The sequence below is a fragment of the Lissotriton vulgaris genome, chromosome 1_1 (assembly GCF_964263255.1).
Source record: "Lissotriton vulgaris chromosome 1_1, aLisVul1.2, whole genome shotgun sequence".
In the NCBI taxonomy this organism is placed as follows: domain Eukaryota; kingdom Metazoa; phylum Chordata; class Amphibia; order Caudata; family Salamandridae; genus Lissotriton; species Lissotriton vulgaris.
Window position 1 is genome coordinate 1,607,806,128 of NC_141685.1, and position 19,166 is coordinate 1,607,825,293.

At 44.6% G+C, this 19,166-nt stretch overlaps 1 protein-coding gene across 2 annotated transcripts in view; it reads right to left on the reverse strand.

Annotated features, from left to right (window-relative positions):
* Positions 1-874: 874 nt before the first annotated feature.
* Positions 875-19,166, reverse strand: part of LOC147750877 (uncharacterized) — a 118,172-nt gene continuing 99,880 nt past the window's right edge. For both annotated transcript variants that reach the window (XM_086918392.1, XM_086918383.1), the window contains exons 4-5: positions 15,801-15,845; positions 875-2,618 (exon numbers count right to left, since the gene is read on the reverse strand). In XM_086918392.1, coding sequence (XP_086774518.1) covers positions 1,240-2,618; positions 15,801-15,845 — 1,424 coding nt within the window. In that variant the 3' untranslated portion in view covers positions 875-1,239. The remainder of the gene's footprint in view (positions 2,619-15,800; positions 15,846-19,166) is intronic.

The following is a 19,166-nucleotide window of genomic DNA, read 5'->3' on the forward strand; positions in this document are numbered from 1 at the left end:
GGACGTACATGACTGTAAAGTAAGAGCAGAGACGTCATCCCTGGATTTCCCGGCTCAGGTCTACCATGACAGCCTGGAACAGATAACACACACAGTAGCCCTGACACACAGTGGGGAAACTTACTTCATATTAGGATCAATGATGTTTTTGTTTTCCTAAAACAAAATAAACACTCAGGGAGATTGTATTAGCAAAAAACAAAAAAAGTCTGCTGAGGAGAGACAGAAAAGCAAGGTGCCCACTAGGCATGCCATTTTGTTATCAGTACATCCACTGTCCAGCATTGTTGAATACACAGAAAGGAGCAGAGGGAAGTGGGGTGCAACAAGGTGCTTACACACAAAAGCAATGCTGTATGGCTGTAAACATTTTGTCTGCTGCTAATTGTCATCAGGTAAAGGACATTAGTTGAAACTCTAAAAAAATATAGATTATTACAAAGTTTCTTGTGTGTTTAGTGGAAGGTAGCAGGCAATGATGTGCTGATCTTAGAACCACCTTAAGGCTGAGACACTCAGACCTTGATTGCAAGTGGACCGGATAAAAGCCCATGTTTGATCAGGGGATCGAATAATGACTGGTGCATACTTAAGGGTACCCTGTAATGATTGCAGATCAAATCTGCTTATATTTACTAAGGATAAATGTCCAGTAGTTGGTGCATGTTATGTCCCATTCTGAAGGTTAAAACCCGAACCAAACTATAATGATCGCACTAGAGTAATTACAATTCAGGTTTTATCGAGTGAATTATCATTAAACATTGCTCCTGGGTACTCATTATCGGGGGCTTAAAAAGCCAGACACATCTGGTGTTGTTGTTTGCATTAAAACAGCATCCAAAATCAAAAGAATAACACACTTTAATTGCTCTTTAACGTTACACAGTTTTAGATTTATTAGAAAATTTGTAGAACACCGCTAGTACAAGTACATGGGACAAGAATGTTGGAAACCCCACCAAAGAAGATAACTGACACCCAGTGAATTAATATAGCAAAGACACACTGCCATCAAAGAAGGCAGAGAGGAAGGATGAATGCAAAGAATGATAGGTGAGCGGATGAAATGGATGGATGAGTGGGAAGCTTAGAGGACCGAGATAGAAATGGATGGAGGGACAGGTACTTTGGAGAGGAGTAGAATATAAACTTTGTTAAAGGACGGAGAGCAGTAGGATAAAGATGGTATAAAACAAAGTGAAATGTCTTGTGGTAAGCCCTGTATCATGGCCTTAATCACTTCATATGCAATTTTATGTCAGAAGGTCGACAGGTGAAATGGCGGTAAAACATCTCAATTTGAGTTACTCCATTGTTGCCGGTCATTTTCACATTGTACATGCCGAAGGTATCTATGTCTCCAGCTTCAACTCGGGTAACTCCCCAACCCCCTCGATTTCCAAGCCTGCCTGAAGATATTCCATCACTGCGGATGATTTCTATATCCACTACACCACCATTATTAAAACTTATTTTGATATTGTGCAGAAGTGCTCCCTTCATTTCAATGTCATGCAGCAATCCCCCATTAGGATTTCCAACAAATCTTCCCCAGTAGTTCTCATAGATGAATCGCAGACCGTCGATCAGGTTCCACTCCCTCACCTGCACTTGGATGACAGGGGTCTCCATCGAATTGTCTAAAGAGGGGTAGAGAACAGTGCGGGTATTCGCAGAGTTACCTTCTAAAATGTGGTATGAAAATGGACCAAAGGAAGCTTTCAACATGGAAGGGTGTGGTTTGGAAGGAATGTCCTCGCTCCCTGGCATAAAGTTATCGAGGAAGAAGGTGGGTACCAAGACTTGCAGCATTGCACCATTTGCCCTATTCCACAACATTGTCTTGACTGTGTCACAGATCTCTTTGAAGTAAGTCGGGTTGGACACAACTGTAGACTGCATTGTATAAAAGTTCCTATTTTCCCCAGTGACCTTGTCATACACATCTCCTGTGAAGACGTAGAAGAAAAAGGGTGGTATGGTTGTTGGGGATTTGTACTCATCCAATTTCACAGTGATGCTGTCGCTTCGCCACTTTTGCCATTTGCCATAGAGTTCCTGAAACTCTTTCTTATATTGTTCAATCTCTTCCTGCAAGTCTTTCTTCCAGATTGCTGTGTTATCTTCATCATAGATTTCTTTGCCATGCATCAACCTTTCCTTGAGATTAGCCAAATGCAGAAATGACAATGTTACGGTCAGAGGAATCAAATGAACTGCGTTATTGGAGTGCACAAGCCGGCTGTGAAGATCATTGCAAACAGCCATGATGGCACCCATGAGTGCCCCTTTCTCGTTGTTTTTTGCCTCTACATACTGCTGCATGGTTCGGTGTAAGCCATTAAGACTATTAGTCAACTGGTTAACTTCTGCCTCAAGGATCTTCTGGTCAATCATGTATTCCACTTGATCTTTAACAAGCTCCCAAATATCAACAGCAGAGCTTGGCCAGAAGAAGCCTATGAGCACACTGATAAACTTCCCCACAGGAATGCCCTGCACATTAATAAGTCCAACAAGACCAGTCACCAAATCCTTCATTCGATCATTCCATGTGTCACCAAGTTTGGGAGTTGCTAAGAAGGTCTGATTATGCTCCAGTTTGCGAGCATTTTCTGAAAAGAAAACAAACTGGTGAGACAAATGCTGCCTAAAAACAAGTTGTGCATCTCAACAGAAATGTGATACAGCATGCACATTTCTAATAATGATGGTGGTCGATCAGCAAAGAATGACCAGTCGCAAATAGGTTTTACTTGTCATTGTTAATTCTTGCCTTTAGAGTGTTTTGACCCATGTCACAGAGTTTCATTGAGAATTATTATATCACTTATCAGTAGTGTTTGGCTGGGCAGTGATAATACGTTTCTTGATATGTATACTCCATTAAAAATTATTAATGACCCAAAGACCATACAGACCTAGTTCTCATATTGCATACTTTTGCTGCAATAATTCTGGTGGAAAGTGCCTTGACCTGCAGAGTTCCTGCCTAAGAGACTCTCTTCCGTAGACTTCAAAAAGTATTCTTGATTTCAGAACGTCTCTGAAAAAATACTTCTATAATCCTCAGTGGTCCTCTCTATCTCCACACCTCCGTCTAAAAAACAACCTTCTTAAATTTAGAAAGTCCCTAAAACATACGTCTTCAAACTAGGCTATGGTTGTTATTGTTTCCTATGACCTCCCAAATGTCCACTGTGACTCGAGTTTGTTGTTACGCCAGCCAGACACCGGAAATGTGTTACTGCCTTTAACATTGCAGGTTAGGGAAGTCATCACTGAATTATTTATGGGTTCACTGACTAATTGGCTGTCTCCCTAAAAACAAGATTTGTAATGTATTCTCTCTTTATTTGTTCTCAACACACAAAATGCTATAAGCCTACCTCTTAGTGATATACAGTGCTCTACAAAGCATCTTAAATATCGAAATCAAATAAAAAGACAAATGTTCATGTCAGTAGTGCAGGTTTCTTGCCTCTTCATGTCAGAATCAGCCCAAGGGAACACAAGGGGGTTTTATACTAGAATATTGCATTCAGAAAAAGGGTCTAACAATATCTTGTCCCATTGGGTGTAGATTTCCTATTATTCACTCCAATGCAGTGATGAATTTGCAGGCAGTTTAGGGCCAATATTTATATCAGACAGTATTTTGTGGATGATATTCTTGTACCACGCCACTCAAATCATGAAGCTAAAAGCCTACTGTCCCACTAACAACAAAATGTATTTAGTGGTCAATATCACATCTTCTTCACTTGATAAAGATATAACTATCATATTGAAGGCCTGAAGTCGGTTAACAGGCTGAAGGCTGGGCAAAAGGTCTTTTCATTAAGTGCCACTTTAAATTATAATTTATAAATCACTTACTGAAAGCTATCATTGGGAGAAACAAAAATTTCCATGCGCTGTCTATGAATACAAACAATGAATACAGCAAGGACATGCCACATCCCATGAACACTAAGATATCAGTTATTCTCTTTGTATGCCCAGTGTAACCCCTTGCACACCTCCCATGACCACTAACAACTCACCTGTTACCATCCTTTAATCAATGAACACTTGCCTGATCTATCTCATAACCGATGACTCTTCACAAAAGCAAGTCTCACTGGAGTGCAATCCTCTCATTACCATTATTGAGGTAACAACACTGTCCCATAATCGCTGGTTGCACAGCTATTCTCTTCCCCTGACAACCAATGCTGCATTTGCTCTCATTCTATACCATCAAATGATCATCTGCTCTTTTCAGAGGTAGCTGTTGAAATTTGACATTGGTGGGGCATGATGCTTGCCTGCAATTCTAGCCAGTGAATCGATTTTCTTCCAGAAAGGTGCAGCCGGAGGAAGGAGGTGTTCTCGATACACAAACAAACACACTCATGTGCACACTCTCACACATTCATGCTCATCTACATACACTTACTTATTCTTATTCTCACTTACCCTCATTTATTCTCACTCACAGACCCTGACTCTAACTCCTTCAGACTACCTTACACTTATAGGACGCCCACAAAACGCAAGTCATTGACTGCCCTCCATGCTGAAATGGTTTCCCAAGACCTTCCACCGTCCCATGTAATAAAACAACTCCGGTCATGGTGGTCTACTAGGACGTAGCCTTTAATTCTCACAGTTCCTGCAAAGAGTGAATGCTGTAGTTCGTTAGACATTGGTTCTACTGTGGTTGTTGTGATATAGGTACATTATCAACACAATGCAAGGAAAGTGCATAGATTGTATCACAAATATGACATCTGTCATCGAATTATACATTGCAGTGCATCCTTTACAAAATGCTTTGGGACAGGAGGTCCCAATTCCATCTACATCCCCCCAGCCCTTCTCCAAGGGCAGCAGCAAGATTATTGCAAAGTCAAAGTCATACATTAATGACCAACACCAGGGCACTGCATAGTGCTCCTTCCCCGATGGGGTACATGACACCAGGTGAAGGCCCCTTGCACATCCACATCTAGGCATCTCAGAGTTAGAGCAGAAAGGTTCAAGACAACCAGCAGATCAGCACCACCCTCTGATCCCTTAAGTCAATACTGCGCCAAAGGGCCAGTCCAAGAACTTGTTGTGTAGTTTCCACCAATCAGCATTAACTGAACGTTTGTGAACAACATAAAATTTGGACGATGCCAGACTGATTCCATGCACCCTTGCAGGACATGTTGTCCCATGGACCAGGTAGCTCACAGTGCCAACATAAGCCACCCCATGATAGGGAGCAATTGTTTCTGGCAATCACTGAACATGACAAACCTGTTCCCTCAGGAACCGTAATGACAGATCTGGAAATTTTCGCTCAGTCACTTGTGCTCTTTCTCGCTCAAAGAAATATACAAAGAATACACAAAGAGACGTTTTTCAATGTTTATTGAACCATAGTGATTGTTGTATAGAAAATATGTGCTGCAATGATTATTAGACGGAAGCAGACAAGAGTTATAATGAGTGTCAAAACAGTGAATAAAATAAAGAGGTCCACCATCTTGTTGAGACATCTTATATATGGCTACATATACAATATTACAAGAACCTAGCAAACTCCTACGATGCAAACTCTGACCTATGTGTCTAGGGTGGGAATGTGCGGTCTGTCAAGAAACCCCCTTTTGGATGATCTAACCCCTTTACCTGGTGGGTAAGAATTTAGGACCCCTTCTTGGTCACAAACTGGACACCACTCACAGGGATGTCAGTCAGCTGTTGGGTGAAAGCTTCAACATGCAGGGACACTTCAATGTCAGCAGAAGCATCTCCTCTGCCTGTATTTGTAAACAAAAGGATATATGTCGAAAATGGCATTCTTGCCTTGGGTCGAGTTTGTGATCAGTCTGCCATTGTTTGTAATCCACAGATAGCTGTGTTGCCATATGGTTGTAATACCAAGCGCATTTGTATCTCGCACATGAGTGCCTTGCACTTAATGCCAAGGCAGTGTGATAGTGTTCTGACAGTACATTGTGTCAGCAAGGTCGGTGTTTCTTAGAAACTGGCCTAAATGTCACAAAAGAAAATGTTTGTCATAAATCAATGTGACAAAGGGAAGGCAAGTTTAGGAAACAACTGTATACAGGTAAATTAGCACTATTTCCTACCATGCCTAACTCTGGCACATGACAAACTCAGTCCACATTTTTTGGGGTATCCCCCTTTCCTCTGCAGCTAGGACTTCCGATGAGCTTTCAGAAGCGAGTGGGTAGGTGTCTGATCCTGTGTGTAGATATACAGCCGAGGACAAAGAGGCTGATCCTTCGCTACGTCGTTCCTTAAATGTTTCCCTTCTGGGCATCGCTCCGCGAAGACATAACACAACCTTTATGGCAACACAAATTAAGTACACCCTTCTGCAACTCTGGTTCATGGTGATAATAATGGCGCCCCTTCTGCTAGTTGCAGGGTGTGCCTGGCCATTTTCAGTCACTCATACTGATTGCTACCGCTGCTCACTTTCACAATCTCATTCTCTCATTCTCGCTTGTGACCATTGCTCTTTGTGCTCAGTGGAGATGATAGTGATTGGCCGAGCACCTGGTAACACATATTAATGACTGAGTGACAGGAACTGTGAGAAGATTGTGCAGTAAAATGTACGAGAGGAAACAGCCTGCAAGAGCTTGAGCTGGCATGGCTTGTTTAAGGAGGAATGTTCTGAAAAAGGACAAACTGAGGACTAAGGTATACTGGTTGCAGGAGGCAACAGAGGACATTGGGAGCCCAACTTACCTGTAATAAGAGGTGAGGCATTCTTCTTAAACAGGACCAGATCTCCAATGTAGTGCTCAGTTCTCAGGTGTGCCTATGTCCTCTCTGCTGCACCGGCCTTCTGCTGGCCACAGCAGTAACAAGGGGAAAGTGAAATCTAGCTAAAACAGAAACACTGTGGCTGCCCAGCTAGAGCACAGTGTATCCATTTCCTGTGTGTGACCCCGTGTCACTGAGTCATCAGGCCTCATGACTGTAATGATGGCAGATCACTTGGTGAATAACTAGCCCACATGCAGCCTCCATGATCAATCATTGATTGATAGGTAGCCCTGGCAACAGGGTTGGAAGCTAAAGCGCCCGGGTCTACATTAAAAAGTGATGCTTGCTGAATGTCATCCAGGAATATGGTACAGAATGCCCTGAAGAATGGCAGAACAGGGCTGGATCAAGAGGCTAGCGCATGTGCCACCTAAAAAGTGTACGGCTGCTTAACCCTCGCTCAGGCATAGGTCAGTAGGTGATAGAAAGCCAGGCTTTACTAATTTTCTAATTGCTATTATAAGATTATAATTGTAATTACGAAATTAGTTTCTTTATGATGATGGCAAATGGGTAGGCGGTGCTCCAAAGCTCAAGGTAACCAGCTGCTCGGAGTCCATTCCTATGACAGTGCCCCTGATCCAGTCCAGTCGTATTTCACAGTGCATTGGTTAGTCCTCACTATTCTCTCACCTGTTACTTTCTGCAAAGCGGCAACAGTGCACTTTCTGCCCTTTCCATGAATAAAGGCAGTGCTCCTGTGGACTTCCTTTATTCACTGACAGAGCACCTGTCCCGTCTCCTCGTCCACAGACAGAGCCCCTATACATAACCACTAACTGAGCACACATTGTGGTCCTTACCCATAACCACTGATGAGAATATTCTAAGCTCCCTCTCCATAACCACTGACTGAGCAAGTTCCGAGCTCTGATCCGTAACCCACGACCGAGCACATCCCAAGCTTCCTATCCATAACCAGTGACCAAGCACATTCCAAGCTTCCTATCCGTAACCCCTGACCGAGCACATTCCAAGCTTCCTATCCATAACCAGGGACCAAGCACATTCCAAGCTTCCCATCCCTAACCCCTGACGAGCACATTCCAAGCTTCCTATCCATAACCAGTGACCAAGCACATCCCAAGCTTCCTATCCCTAACCCCTGACCGAGCACATCCCAAGCTTCCTATCCATAACCAGTGACAAAGCACATTCCAAGCTTCCTATCCGTAACCCCTGACCGAGCACATTCCAAGCTTCCTATCCATAACCAGTGACCAAGCACATTCCAAGCTTCCCATCCCTAACCCCTGACCGAGCACATTCCAAGCTTCCTATCCATAACCAGTGACCAAGCACATTCCAAGCTTCCTATCCATAACCAGTGACCAAGCACATTCCAAGCTTCCTATCCGTAACCCCTGACCGAGCACATTCCAAGCTTCCTATCCATAACCAGTGATCAAGCACATCCCAAGCTTCCTATCCCTAACCCCTGACCGAGCACATTCCAAGCTTCCTATCCCTAACCCCTGACCAAGCACATTCCAAGCTTCCTATCCCTAACCCCTGACCGAGCACATTCCAAAGCTTCCTATCCCTAACCAGTGTCCGAGCACGTTCTATTTCACAGCCACTAAGAACACATAGAATATCTTCTCATACAGACTGATATGCTGAACCATAGCAACTTCCATCCCACTTGTTTCCCTCTTCTAATTACTGAGAGTGTACCTGGCACCTTAATGTACCCTCTTGTAAGTTACCCTCAAGCTGTCCTCCCATAAACTGCTAACACTACTATCTTTCCCAAACCCACTGATAGTTCACCTTTCTATAACCAATCACTACGTACCCAATTCCTTGCCATTAAACGCCATCAGCACACCTGGTGTCATCCCCATAAACACTGACAGAGCCCAGGTTTCCTCTTATAACCACTGGCCTTACACCTGTTCTCTTTTGATGATCGCTGGAAGAGCCATTCCTTCCTTCCCCTAAACAGTGACAATACATATCTGGTGAGGTCTTGGCCACTCAAAACACAAATGGTTTCCTTTCTAAGCCAGGCATTGCACAGGTGCTCCCAGCACAATGGTTTCCTTCCTCTAACCTCTGGTGGTTTAACTGTTTCCTTCACACAACCATTGGGAGTGATATGGGTTCTTTCCCATTATTACTGGCTTTTTTAACTGTTTCTACTCCTTGCTATAGTTCTAGCAAGACCAAGTTGAGCAGAATAGAGGATCGTTTAACTCATCAGAACATTTTGGTTAATTTCGCTCAGAAACCCGTTTTGTGTACACTGTGTGTCTCTATGCCATAGCAAGCTTTGCCATTGTAGTTTGCAGTGACTGTGCATGTCTAATTAGTGCTGCAAGAAAAACATGACCAACTCTACAAACTTTGATAGCTGCAGCACACAATACATAAACTGATGGTAATAGTGCAGACCTCATCATATCGTATTTACACATACCCAGGTCTCGAGAAAGTTCCTTTGTTTAAATTGAGGACCACCTTGCAGGTCCACAAAGCACCTTTTGAGTTTACTGGGTTGTTAATAACCACTAACTGAACCTTAAACAACTTTAGTGGCCTGTACATAAAGATGATCAACTGAAAGTAATACCGCCCACTTCACTTGCTGTCATTATTATGTTGCTTCTTTTTGACTAACGGAGAATTCCTTTAAAAGCCCTTTTAGTACATATTTTCAGCCATCATAGCATATTGTCCACTACAATCCCTTCAAGATGCAATTTCTATGGTTAATGCATTGTGCACTGTCATTTCCTGCTCATAAATCATACCCACAAAGACCTGGGAGACAGGTTTATCCGGCTGGAATGAGGGGCATTACATTGGCCAATCCACTAAACCAGGAGATTGAATATGTAGCATAAATTACATTCATTCACTATCTTTCCATTCTCAAAATAGCCCAAAGTGGAAATAATTGAGGCCATTTTCTCTGTTATAGTTTAATAGCTCAAACACCTATATTACCAATTCACTTTTAATGCTCTTTTCTGCTTCCCTCCTAAGGGAGATCACAAAATTCTGATGGTACCGCTACTTAAAATCTCTAACTAGGGGGTAATCCTAACAATAAAGTTTTTCATATTTCAGTAGGAATATATGATATATCCTCTTTGTAATTTTTTTAAACATTTCAATACATTTTTATTAGGAATGTGAATTCTGAAAGGAACAAACACTCTGAAAGGTGTGAGACCAAAAAAAGTGAAACAGGTAGTACAGTTGCACAATCATAGGGTAATGTAAGATGGAAGGCGAGAACAGGGATATACAGGTAGCAGATAGGAAAACATAGGCCTATGTGGTGAGAAAGATGAGGCTAAGTATTGTACCCAGTGTGAAAGGTAGTGTGGAGATGGGGTAGTAGGAGATGGGGACAAAATAGGAGAGATTCTAACTGTAAGACGAGTTAAGAGTGCAGCCTGCTGTGTTTTGAAAGTAAAAATCTCGACTCTGACTTGTATTTTTAACTGATTTATCCTATGTGGGTTGACCATGTGAAGGGATTTATTTATTTATTTTTTATTTTTGAAGCTTATAAAGCGCGCGGCTACCTCCAGCGGAAGTGTCCCGGCGCTAAGATTACATAAAAGTCCCCAAAAGAGCAAACCAAGGATACATCACAATCCAGAAAAGAAAATACTGAACCTAAAAGAACTGCAGCCCTAATGAATAGTAAACAACCAGGTCTTAAGTTGGCGACGGAAGGCTAGCTCAGAATCCGAGAACCTGAGATCAAAAGGAAGGCTATTCCAGAGCTTAGCCGCAGTTACGGTAAAAGATCTGCCGCCACTACGAGAAAGCCTAAATCTTGGCACCGTCAGAAGACGCAGACTATTAGATCTTAGGTGTCTAACTGACGAAGAGATCATAAGACGCTTTCTCAGATAGAGAGGGCCAATTCCATGAATTGCTCGGAATGTCAGGGTCAGAATTTTAAAATCAATGCGACGGGCTATGGGAAGCCAGTGAAGCTCATCCCGGTATGTCCTGACCGAGGTACGAGCGGGGATATTACCAATGAGCCGCGCTGCTGCATTCTGGACAATTTGCAGGCGGTCAATTAGGTAAAGGGGAGCACCTGCATAAAGACTATTCGCATAGTCAAGGTGGGTGGTAATGAGTGCCTGAACGACTGTTTTGCGAGATGATTGCGGGAGGTAAGGGAACATTTTCCTGATCATTCGCATTTTAGAGAAACAAGCACCTACCACTTTGTTGATTTGGACCCTTCCAGACAAAGCATTGTCAAAGGTAAAACCAAGGTTACGAGCCGCTTGTACAGGAGAGGGGGGAGGATTCAAAACAGTGGGCCACCAGAGATTAGCAGGAGGGGGGGATTTCTTACTGAAAAAGAGAACCTCCGTTTTATCTGTGTTAAGGGCAAGGTGATTAGATGCCATCCATGTGCAAATGTTGCCAAGGCAGTTTCTAAAGTTGGAAAAGTGGGAGTCAGAGTGGTCGCTGAAGGAGAAGACAAGCTGAGTGTCGTCAGCATAAGAGACCACTCTGACACCATAAGACTCAACTACCCCGGCAAGAGGAGCTACATAGGCATTAAACAATAAAGGGCTCAAGGCCGAGCCCTGGGGCACTCCGCACAAGAGGGGTTTGTCCTCAGATTCAAAAGGGTGCAACGTAACCCTCTGAGAACGACTGGACAAAAAAGATTTAATCCAGGCCAGCACTGAACCTCCTACCCCTAACTGTTGTAGACGGGTGGCAAGTATATTATGGGAAACAGTATCAAATGCAGCGGATAGGTCGAGGAGGACCAGCATGGCCTCCTCGCCCCTATCCACTGATTCCCTAATGATCTCAGAGACTTCTACCAGCGCCGTCTCAGTGCTGTAACCGGTTCTGAAACCGGACTGGGAGTCATGAAGGAGCTGGTTAGATTCTAGATACCGTGCCAGCTGTTTCTGTACCACCTTCTCCAAGATCTTAGCTGGTTTGGGCAGGCGCGATATAGGCCGATAGTTGCTGAATAATAGGGGGTCAGCACCAGGTTTCTTCAGTATGGGAATTAGCCTGGCCTGCTTCCACACTGAAGGAAACTAGGGAGGTATTCCAGATGGAGAGAAATGGGTTTACTAGAACCGGGGCAAGAATGCCCATGACTCTAGCCGGAACTGGGTCCAAAGGGGAACCAGACTTTACGCTGAGTAGCAAAGACAGCGCAAGGTCTGGGGTTAGCTCATTAAAAGAATTGAAAGAACAGGGAGTGGAACAAGGATTATCTACAGGGGGGTTAAAAGATACCGTGGCAAAGGAGGAGGAGAGTTTGACTATTTTCTCCTGAAAGTAATCCGAAAGTCCATTGCACAGATCTTGGGTGGGGGTACATTGGGATTTTGCAGCCGGGGGATTTGCAAAGTCTTTCACAATAGAGAAAAGAGTTTTGGAGGAGTTATGTGCCTGTTGGATGAGGGTGGAGAAGAAAGTTCTCATAGAGGAGCGTTTCAGTTTGTGAAAATGGTTCCGGGCTGATTTATAAGCCAGTTTGGCTAGAGGGTCATAATCCTGTCTCCATTTACGTTCCAACTGCTTACATTTACTTTTCTCCTCACGAAGCAGAGGAGAAAACCACGGGGCCGAGGGACGAGATCTGGAAGAAGTGAGTGGAACATAAGGGGCAACAGCGTCAAGAGCGGCGCAAAGAGTCGAATTGAATCTAGTGGTCTCTGAATCAAGATCTTCTAGCTGGTTGAGTTGGAAATGTAAATGGCTTTCCAAGGAATCACAGGTTACCTTGGCCCATTTCCGACCTCTGGCTCTGTTAAGAGGGGTGGGGGAGGGAGGGGAAGGGGCCGTGATGGAAAAAGGAATCAGGAAATGATCTGTCCAAGTAATGGGAATCGGAGGAGAAGAAGTGATGCCAGGATGGTTGGAAAAGATGAGGTCAAGTGTATGGCCTGCAATATGGGTGGGACCAATAACTAATTGGGGCAAGCTAAGTCCAAGTAAAGTTTCTAACAGGGAAGAGGCTTGTGAGCAGGAGGGGTTATCAATATGGAGGTTAAAATCACCTAGTACAGTAAAATGGGAATGTTTGAGAGAATAATCTGCAATAGAATGCATCAAAGCATGTAGAGAGGAGGAAGTCAAAGGGGGGGGTTGTAGACCAATATGCCTGCACAGATAGTGCGAGCAGAGTCAGCAACCGTGAAATAAGCGGCTTCAATGAGGCCGAGATTAGGAATTTTCGTAAGATTAAGTTTAAAATGAGATTTGGCGATTACCGCAAGGCCTCCTCCAGACTTAGAGTTGTCTCGGTTAATACCAATAAAACAATAACCGGGGGGAATGGCGAGGTGGATGGCTGGTTTAGAAGAATCTTTGATCCATGTTTCAGTAAGAAACAGGATGTCCCATTTATGGGTGTCGAGTGATAGCCAGATATCAGAGGCGTGAGCTGGGAGGGATCTGCAATTGATTAATGCCGCTTTTAAAGTGGTAGAAGGCTGGCTTTTGACGGTCACGGGAGTTAAAGGAGATTTAGATATCATAGGGAGAGTGGCGTTGCAGTGAGGACAGGTATATGCCGTAAAGTCCAGATCATGGGGATTACAGCGGGTTAAGGGAATGCAAGTGCCAGGGCGAAATAGGAGCAATTGATCCGAAGTCCAGGAGGATTTTGGGGTGTGAGAGGCAGGGGGACTGGCACTGGGCGCGGGTCCGGCGCGGACGGGCGCAGACGGGCTTGCCTTAGGCGCGCCTTCGGCGCGCCATCGGCGCGCCCGCTGCGCCCGCCCGCTGCGCGGACGGGAAGGTCCCTTCTTTATATCCGAGTCCATCAAACGGTGGGAGGAGGGTGGGAGGCGTCCAGGAGCTGGAGCGCTACCCTGCCTCCCCCCAAGATGGCGGTTCCGCGTTCTCCCGGCCGGCGAGAGCGCTGTGCTCAGCTGCGCCGGGGGAGAGAGAGCAGGTCGGGCCCCTGGGACGTAGAGATGTCGTCCGGACCAACAGCGAGGTCTGTCTTAACAATTAAAATGCACCTTTTAAAATATACACAAGTTTTAAAATCGGCAGGTCAGCGTGGTGTCTATAGCCCAAATCACCCGGCATACAGACAGTCGAAGTCACGTCACACGCACACTCTCAATCAAAATAAAATCACAGGGAAAGAAAGATGCCCCCGGCTTCCGCCTCAGGGGATAGCAGGTTCCTCTAGACCTGGTAGTTTGGCAGATTGGCTGTACTGTTGAAGGTAGAACTTAAGACCAAAACTGTTGAGATGATCAAATCCCCATTGGCAATGTAATTTGCAGTAGGATGTGAGGCTGGGACTGAGGCAGAGGGCTTTCCCATACCCATTCCCCTTAAATATGCCTGTTTGCTCTTGCTGTTCTAACTTGGGAAAGACTGCGTGAGGAAACGTCACTTTTTGCATGTTCAACCATTGTTTGCTCAATTTTATAGCTGGTTTGTTTTAGACTGATTCTGAGGACAGAGAGATCTTCAAGGATCATGAGACTGCTCCACTATATCGCTGCAGTGGCATAAAAAAGCTGAAGATGACATTCCTGTGAAGAATCCCAGCTGACAAATGGCAAATGGACCTGCACTGGACTTTGCTGTTGCCCTTTGCCTCTCTAACAGCTCCCCCTGAGGTTCCAATCCTGTAGTTGTTTTCGCACCCAAAAAATTTTGGGGCTTTTTAAATGGTTTGCGCCAGAACTCCCGAGCTTCAAAAAGACCAACACTAAAAATAATTCAGCTGGAATGCAGCTTTGGATCAAATTACAGGTTTGTCTCATGTGTTGTGCTCTTGAATTTCTATTTGTTACTTCTAAATAGTTTACACATTTCTGTTAAGTTAAGCTTTTCTGCTCTGGGCTATAGCTGTTAGGGTTGAGATCAAATTTACATTATTGAAATCTTTGACTGGACCTAATAAGACAGTGACTTTATTACATGTAGTGGATGGCAATTCACCCCAAAAAATGAACTACTTTCTCACAGTGGCAAACTAAACTACTCCAGTTGGTATACTGTTAGCCGCATCCTTAACCGCATCGCTGCTGCTGTGATTTTTGCGCTGTGCGGCTGTTTTCCATTTACCGCGATACATGACGAGCTCAGCTCGTCATCTGCACACGTCACCTGTGGCTGATGACGAGCTGAGCTCGTCATCAGCATCGAAGGGGTTAAATAAATAAAACTTTGTGTACCACAACTTTGAATCCATACTGGATGCAAACCTTTAGCGTAGTACTTCCTATTTTCTTTTTAAGTGTCTGTAAGTCTGGCCTGAAGAACATTACCACATCATAGATTACAAATCTTTGATTATATATGTTCAGAAAAACCAAATAGACAAACAGTTTAACAAAAAAACATGTGAAGGAATGGCAGAGAATGGAGGAAATAGTGTCTGGCTGAAGAAAACAACAATTCATGGACTGGCGCTTACTCATATTGTTAGCAGTTTCTGCCTGATAGGTGCTGTAGCAACAGTGTCTGGTGATTGGTTGGGTGGAGGTGGATATGAACTTCGTTGGATTTGCAACTTGATCAGGATGTCTTGAATGTGGGAGTTGAGATTATGAACTGAGGCTTTTCTTGGAGAGACTAAAATGGATTCTGAGATCCAAATAACAGTATCTGAAGAGTTTATCAAATGAAGAGTTTATTCAATAAATTATTTATTATATCGTGAAAAGTATTAACCGACCTGGCAGAAAACTCCAGGCTTCCATACCCTACCTATGCCAGTTCAGAGGTATTTATTTAGCCTTTTGCACAGTATTAGTCTTATGCAAAAATATTGAATGAATGTGAACTCTCAAACTTAGCTCTCTAACTCATTGTTTCACAGAAGAGTTGGTTCCTTTGAATCATCATTTCGAATGTGGGGCCCAGGTTAGTGAATACATTCCCTTTTATGGTCATTATTGAAACAGGAATCGTCGTAAGATATAGCTAGTGATGTGCACTAGGAAAGGGTGGGTTGAGGAGGGCTTGCTACTTACCCAATAGTTGCAGTAATAACTTAGGTTGGTTTTGTTTTTCTATACCTAGAAAATTCCAAAAGCATGTTTAGGATTAACAAAGGCAATTGCGATGTATTTATCACACTTAAAAAACTAGAAACATATTCATGCAAGCGTACCAGAAATTATTCAAAATACAAACCCTACTATATTTTGTGTTTTATTTACAAGCAACTCCTCAAGTTTGCATTCCCCTAGGTGCCTTAAGGGGTGTCTTAATTAGACACAACAACTAATGCTACTCTTTAGTAGTTAGATTTAAATATAAACTTACTAAATGGCTTACAAAGCACAGAGTTGATGATGAAAAGTTCCACTGCCAAAATCCAATCACATCAGGTTTAGAAGTATCTAATGTGTGAACTCCAATTATCACAAATGATTATCACATTTGATGACAACAAGAAAGATTATAGTATAGTCTTTGAACTCATTTAAATCATAAGGAGTGACATTTCCTCCCTGTTTTACAAAAGGCATCCTATTAGAAAGTCATGTCATTAAAAGGAACATCATATGGAATGTTATGTTATGTTATCTTATACTAGATTTATAAAGCGCACAGCTACTCAAAGTATCCCGGCGCTGCTACCAAGAAAACCCACCACAGAACCAGCTGAAGAATCAGAAATGTCAGGGGAAAAGGGCCCCAGAACAGCAGCGTTTTTAATTTCTTCTTGAAAGCTGCCGGGTCTGAGACCATACTGAGGGTGAGAGGAAGTTCATTCCAGGCTAAGCCAGCTTTGCGGGTTAAGGAACAGTCGCCCAGCCGGTGACGTTTGAACCGGGGGTTCTGTATAAGGAGTTGGTCAGACGACCGCAGTTGCCTGGAAGGAGTATAGAAGGCAAAGCGCTTCTGGAGGTAGAGTGGGCCCAGCCCATACAGAGCCTGTTGGACAATGGACAGCATTTTGAATTTGAGACGAGACTCGACTGGGAGCCAGTGTAGGTGGCGGAGAGGAAACCGCACTCTTTGTCTGGGAGAAAGTCCCAGTAGGAGTCTCGCTGCCTTGTTTTGGACTACCTGCAGCTTCCTGGTAAGATACCCCGGACATCCCACCAGGAGAGCATTAGAATAGTCGAGCCGGGAAAGGATGAGCGCCCGAACAACCGTTTCTTTGGCACCGACTGGCAAGAGAGGGAGACATTTTCACAGCGTTTTCAGGGTGCCAAAGCAAGTCCCTGTGATTTTCATAACGTGAGTCAAGAAATTAAGGTTCTCCTCAAATCAGACCACCAGATTTTTTGCAAGACCCTTGACTGACTGGGGGGGGCGGAAAGTCAGATGGCCAGAGGATGACTCTAAAATCCTATTAAGGATTGTAGCAATAAACATCTCTGTCTACTCCTTAACACGAGGTCGCTGCATAGACACACTCAGGAGATCTTCGATCTCCTTTCTACGACCAGTCCTACTTGTCTGATGCTCACTGAGACCTGGCTCAACGAGTCCTCCCATCCGGACATAATGGCAGCCATTCCCTCTGACTACACCATCCATCGACAAGATAGAGACAAGGGAAGAGGGGGAGGAGTCGCCCTAGTTGTGAAAAAACCTTTCCCGTGCACGGTCACGCACACAGACACCATCGTAGGGGCCGACTCTCTCGCCTTCACCCTTTCCCTATCGCCCCAGCAAGCGGTGAAGGGTCTTGTCGTTTACAGACCTCCGGGCCCTGTGGGATCGTTTTTCGATGATCTCCAGCAGGCTCTGTCTGCTCTTGTTTTAAGATCTGAGCAGTATCTATTGGCTGGAGATTTTAACTTCCACATGGATGATCACCAAGATGCTATCAAGCTGTTGGAGATTACATCTACCCTGGGCCTGTCCCCCTATCTCTTCGGCCCGACCCAAGACAGAGGTCATACACTTGACCAGGTCTTTTCCACTTCACCTATTATGGCTGTTACACTCCTACCGGTATTATGGTCTGATCATTGTCTCGTTCATTTCGAAATATCTTCCACTGTGAAACCAACGGTCAGTGCTACGAGACTACAGGGTAGCAGCCATAGGGCGTTCCATCGGGTGACACCAGATCTGTTAGCTCAGGCTCTGGTGGACCATCCTCTGTCCTACACGGGTGATCTGGAGAATGACCTTGAGAGTCTGCAATCCTGGCTCCTAGCTAGATTAAATGAGCTTGCCCCATTACAGCCACCTAGATCTGCCACCCAACGGATCTCGGCCCCTTGGTTTACGGAGGAATTGGCCCATCACCGTAGGCAATGTAAAGTCGCAGAACGGGCTTGGAGAGCCCATTATGATACTGAGGCAAAACAGATCTATAAATCCATGATGAAATCCTATCATGATTTAATTCTTCAGGGCAAGAAATGCTATTTTGCCAAAAGAATTGAGGAAGCGGCAACCTCCTGCAAGGAGATTTTCTCAATTGTTCGAGAATTTACCACCCCGCGCTCACCCTCAGCTCAGGACGCCCCGGCGGAGACCTGGGCCAACACCATTGCTAATTTTTTCACCACCAAAATTAGGCAAATACAGGACTCTTTTCCTCCTAGACTAATGGATGACCCGCTGACTCCGCCGGTCGAGACAACTCTTTTTTCGACTTCGGGCCCAGTCCTGCTAGACTTCCCGCCCCTTACGGTTTCCGCATCCCTAGCTTTGATGAGGAACCTTAAATCGGGCTCACCGCGCGATCCTTGTCCAGCAAAATTTCTAGCGAGAATGGCAGATGTTGTCAACTCCTTAGCCAATCCCATTCTTAACCTCTCCCTGAGTCAGGGAGCTCTGCCTCAATCTTGGAAACAGGCCATGGTTATCCCTCTCATTAAGAAGCCCAACTTGGACCCAGAAGTGCCATCCAATTACAGGCCGATCTCGCTCCTTCCAGCACTTACCAAAATCTTAGAGAAACACGTTCATAGCGTGCTTTCCAACTTCCTGGAGTCAAACGAGCTACTCCATGACTCCCAACCTAAGCACCGAGACGGCGCTCTTGGAAGTCTCTGAGATTGTGAAGGAGGTGCTGGACACCGGAGGCAGGGTGATGTTAGTTATGCTAGACCTGTCGGCGGCGTTTGACACCGTCCCCCATGAGGATCTCCTCACTAGGCTACATGACATCGGTCTAGGGGGGACGGTGCTCAACTGGTTTCGCTCCTTCTTAGCCAACCGCCGACAGACGGTCTGGGTCCCATCTGGATCTGCCGAGATGCCGCCATTGGGAGTCGGAGTCCCTCAGGGCTCAGTATTGAGCCCCACTCTATTTAACATCCTCATGACCCCTCTGGTGACATTGGTGGAGTCCTATGGGGCCTGGATCGTCTCTTATGCTGACGACACCCAGCTTCTGTTCACCTGCCGCAAGAGCGAAGATT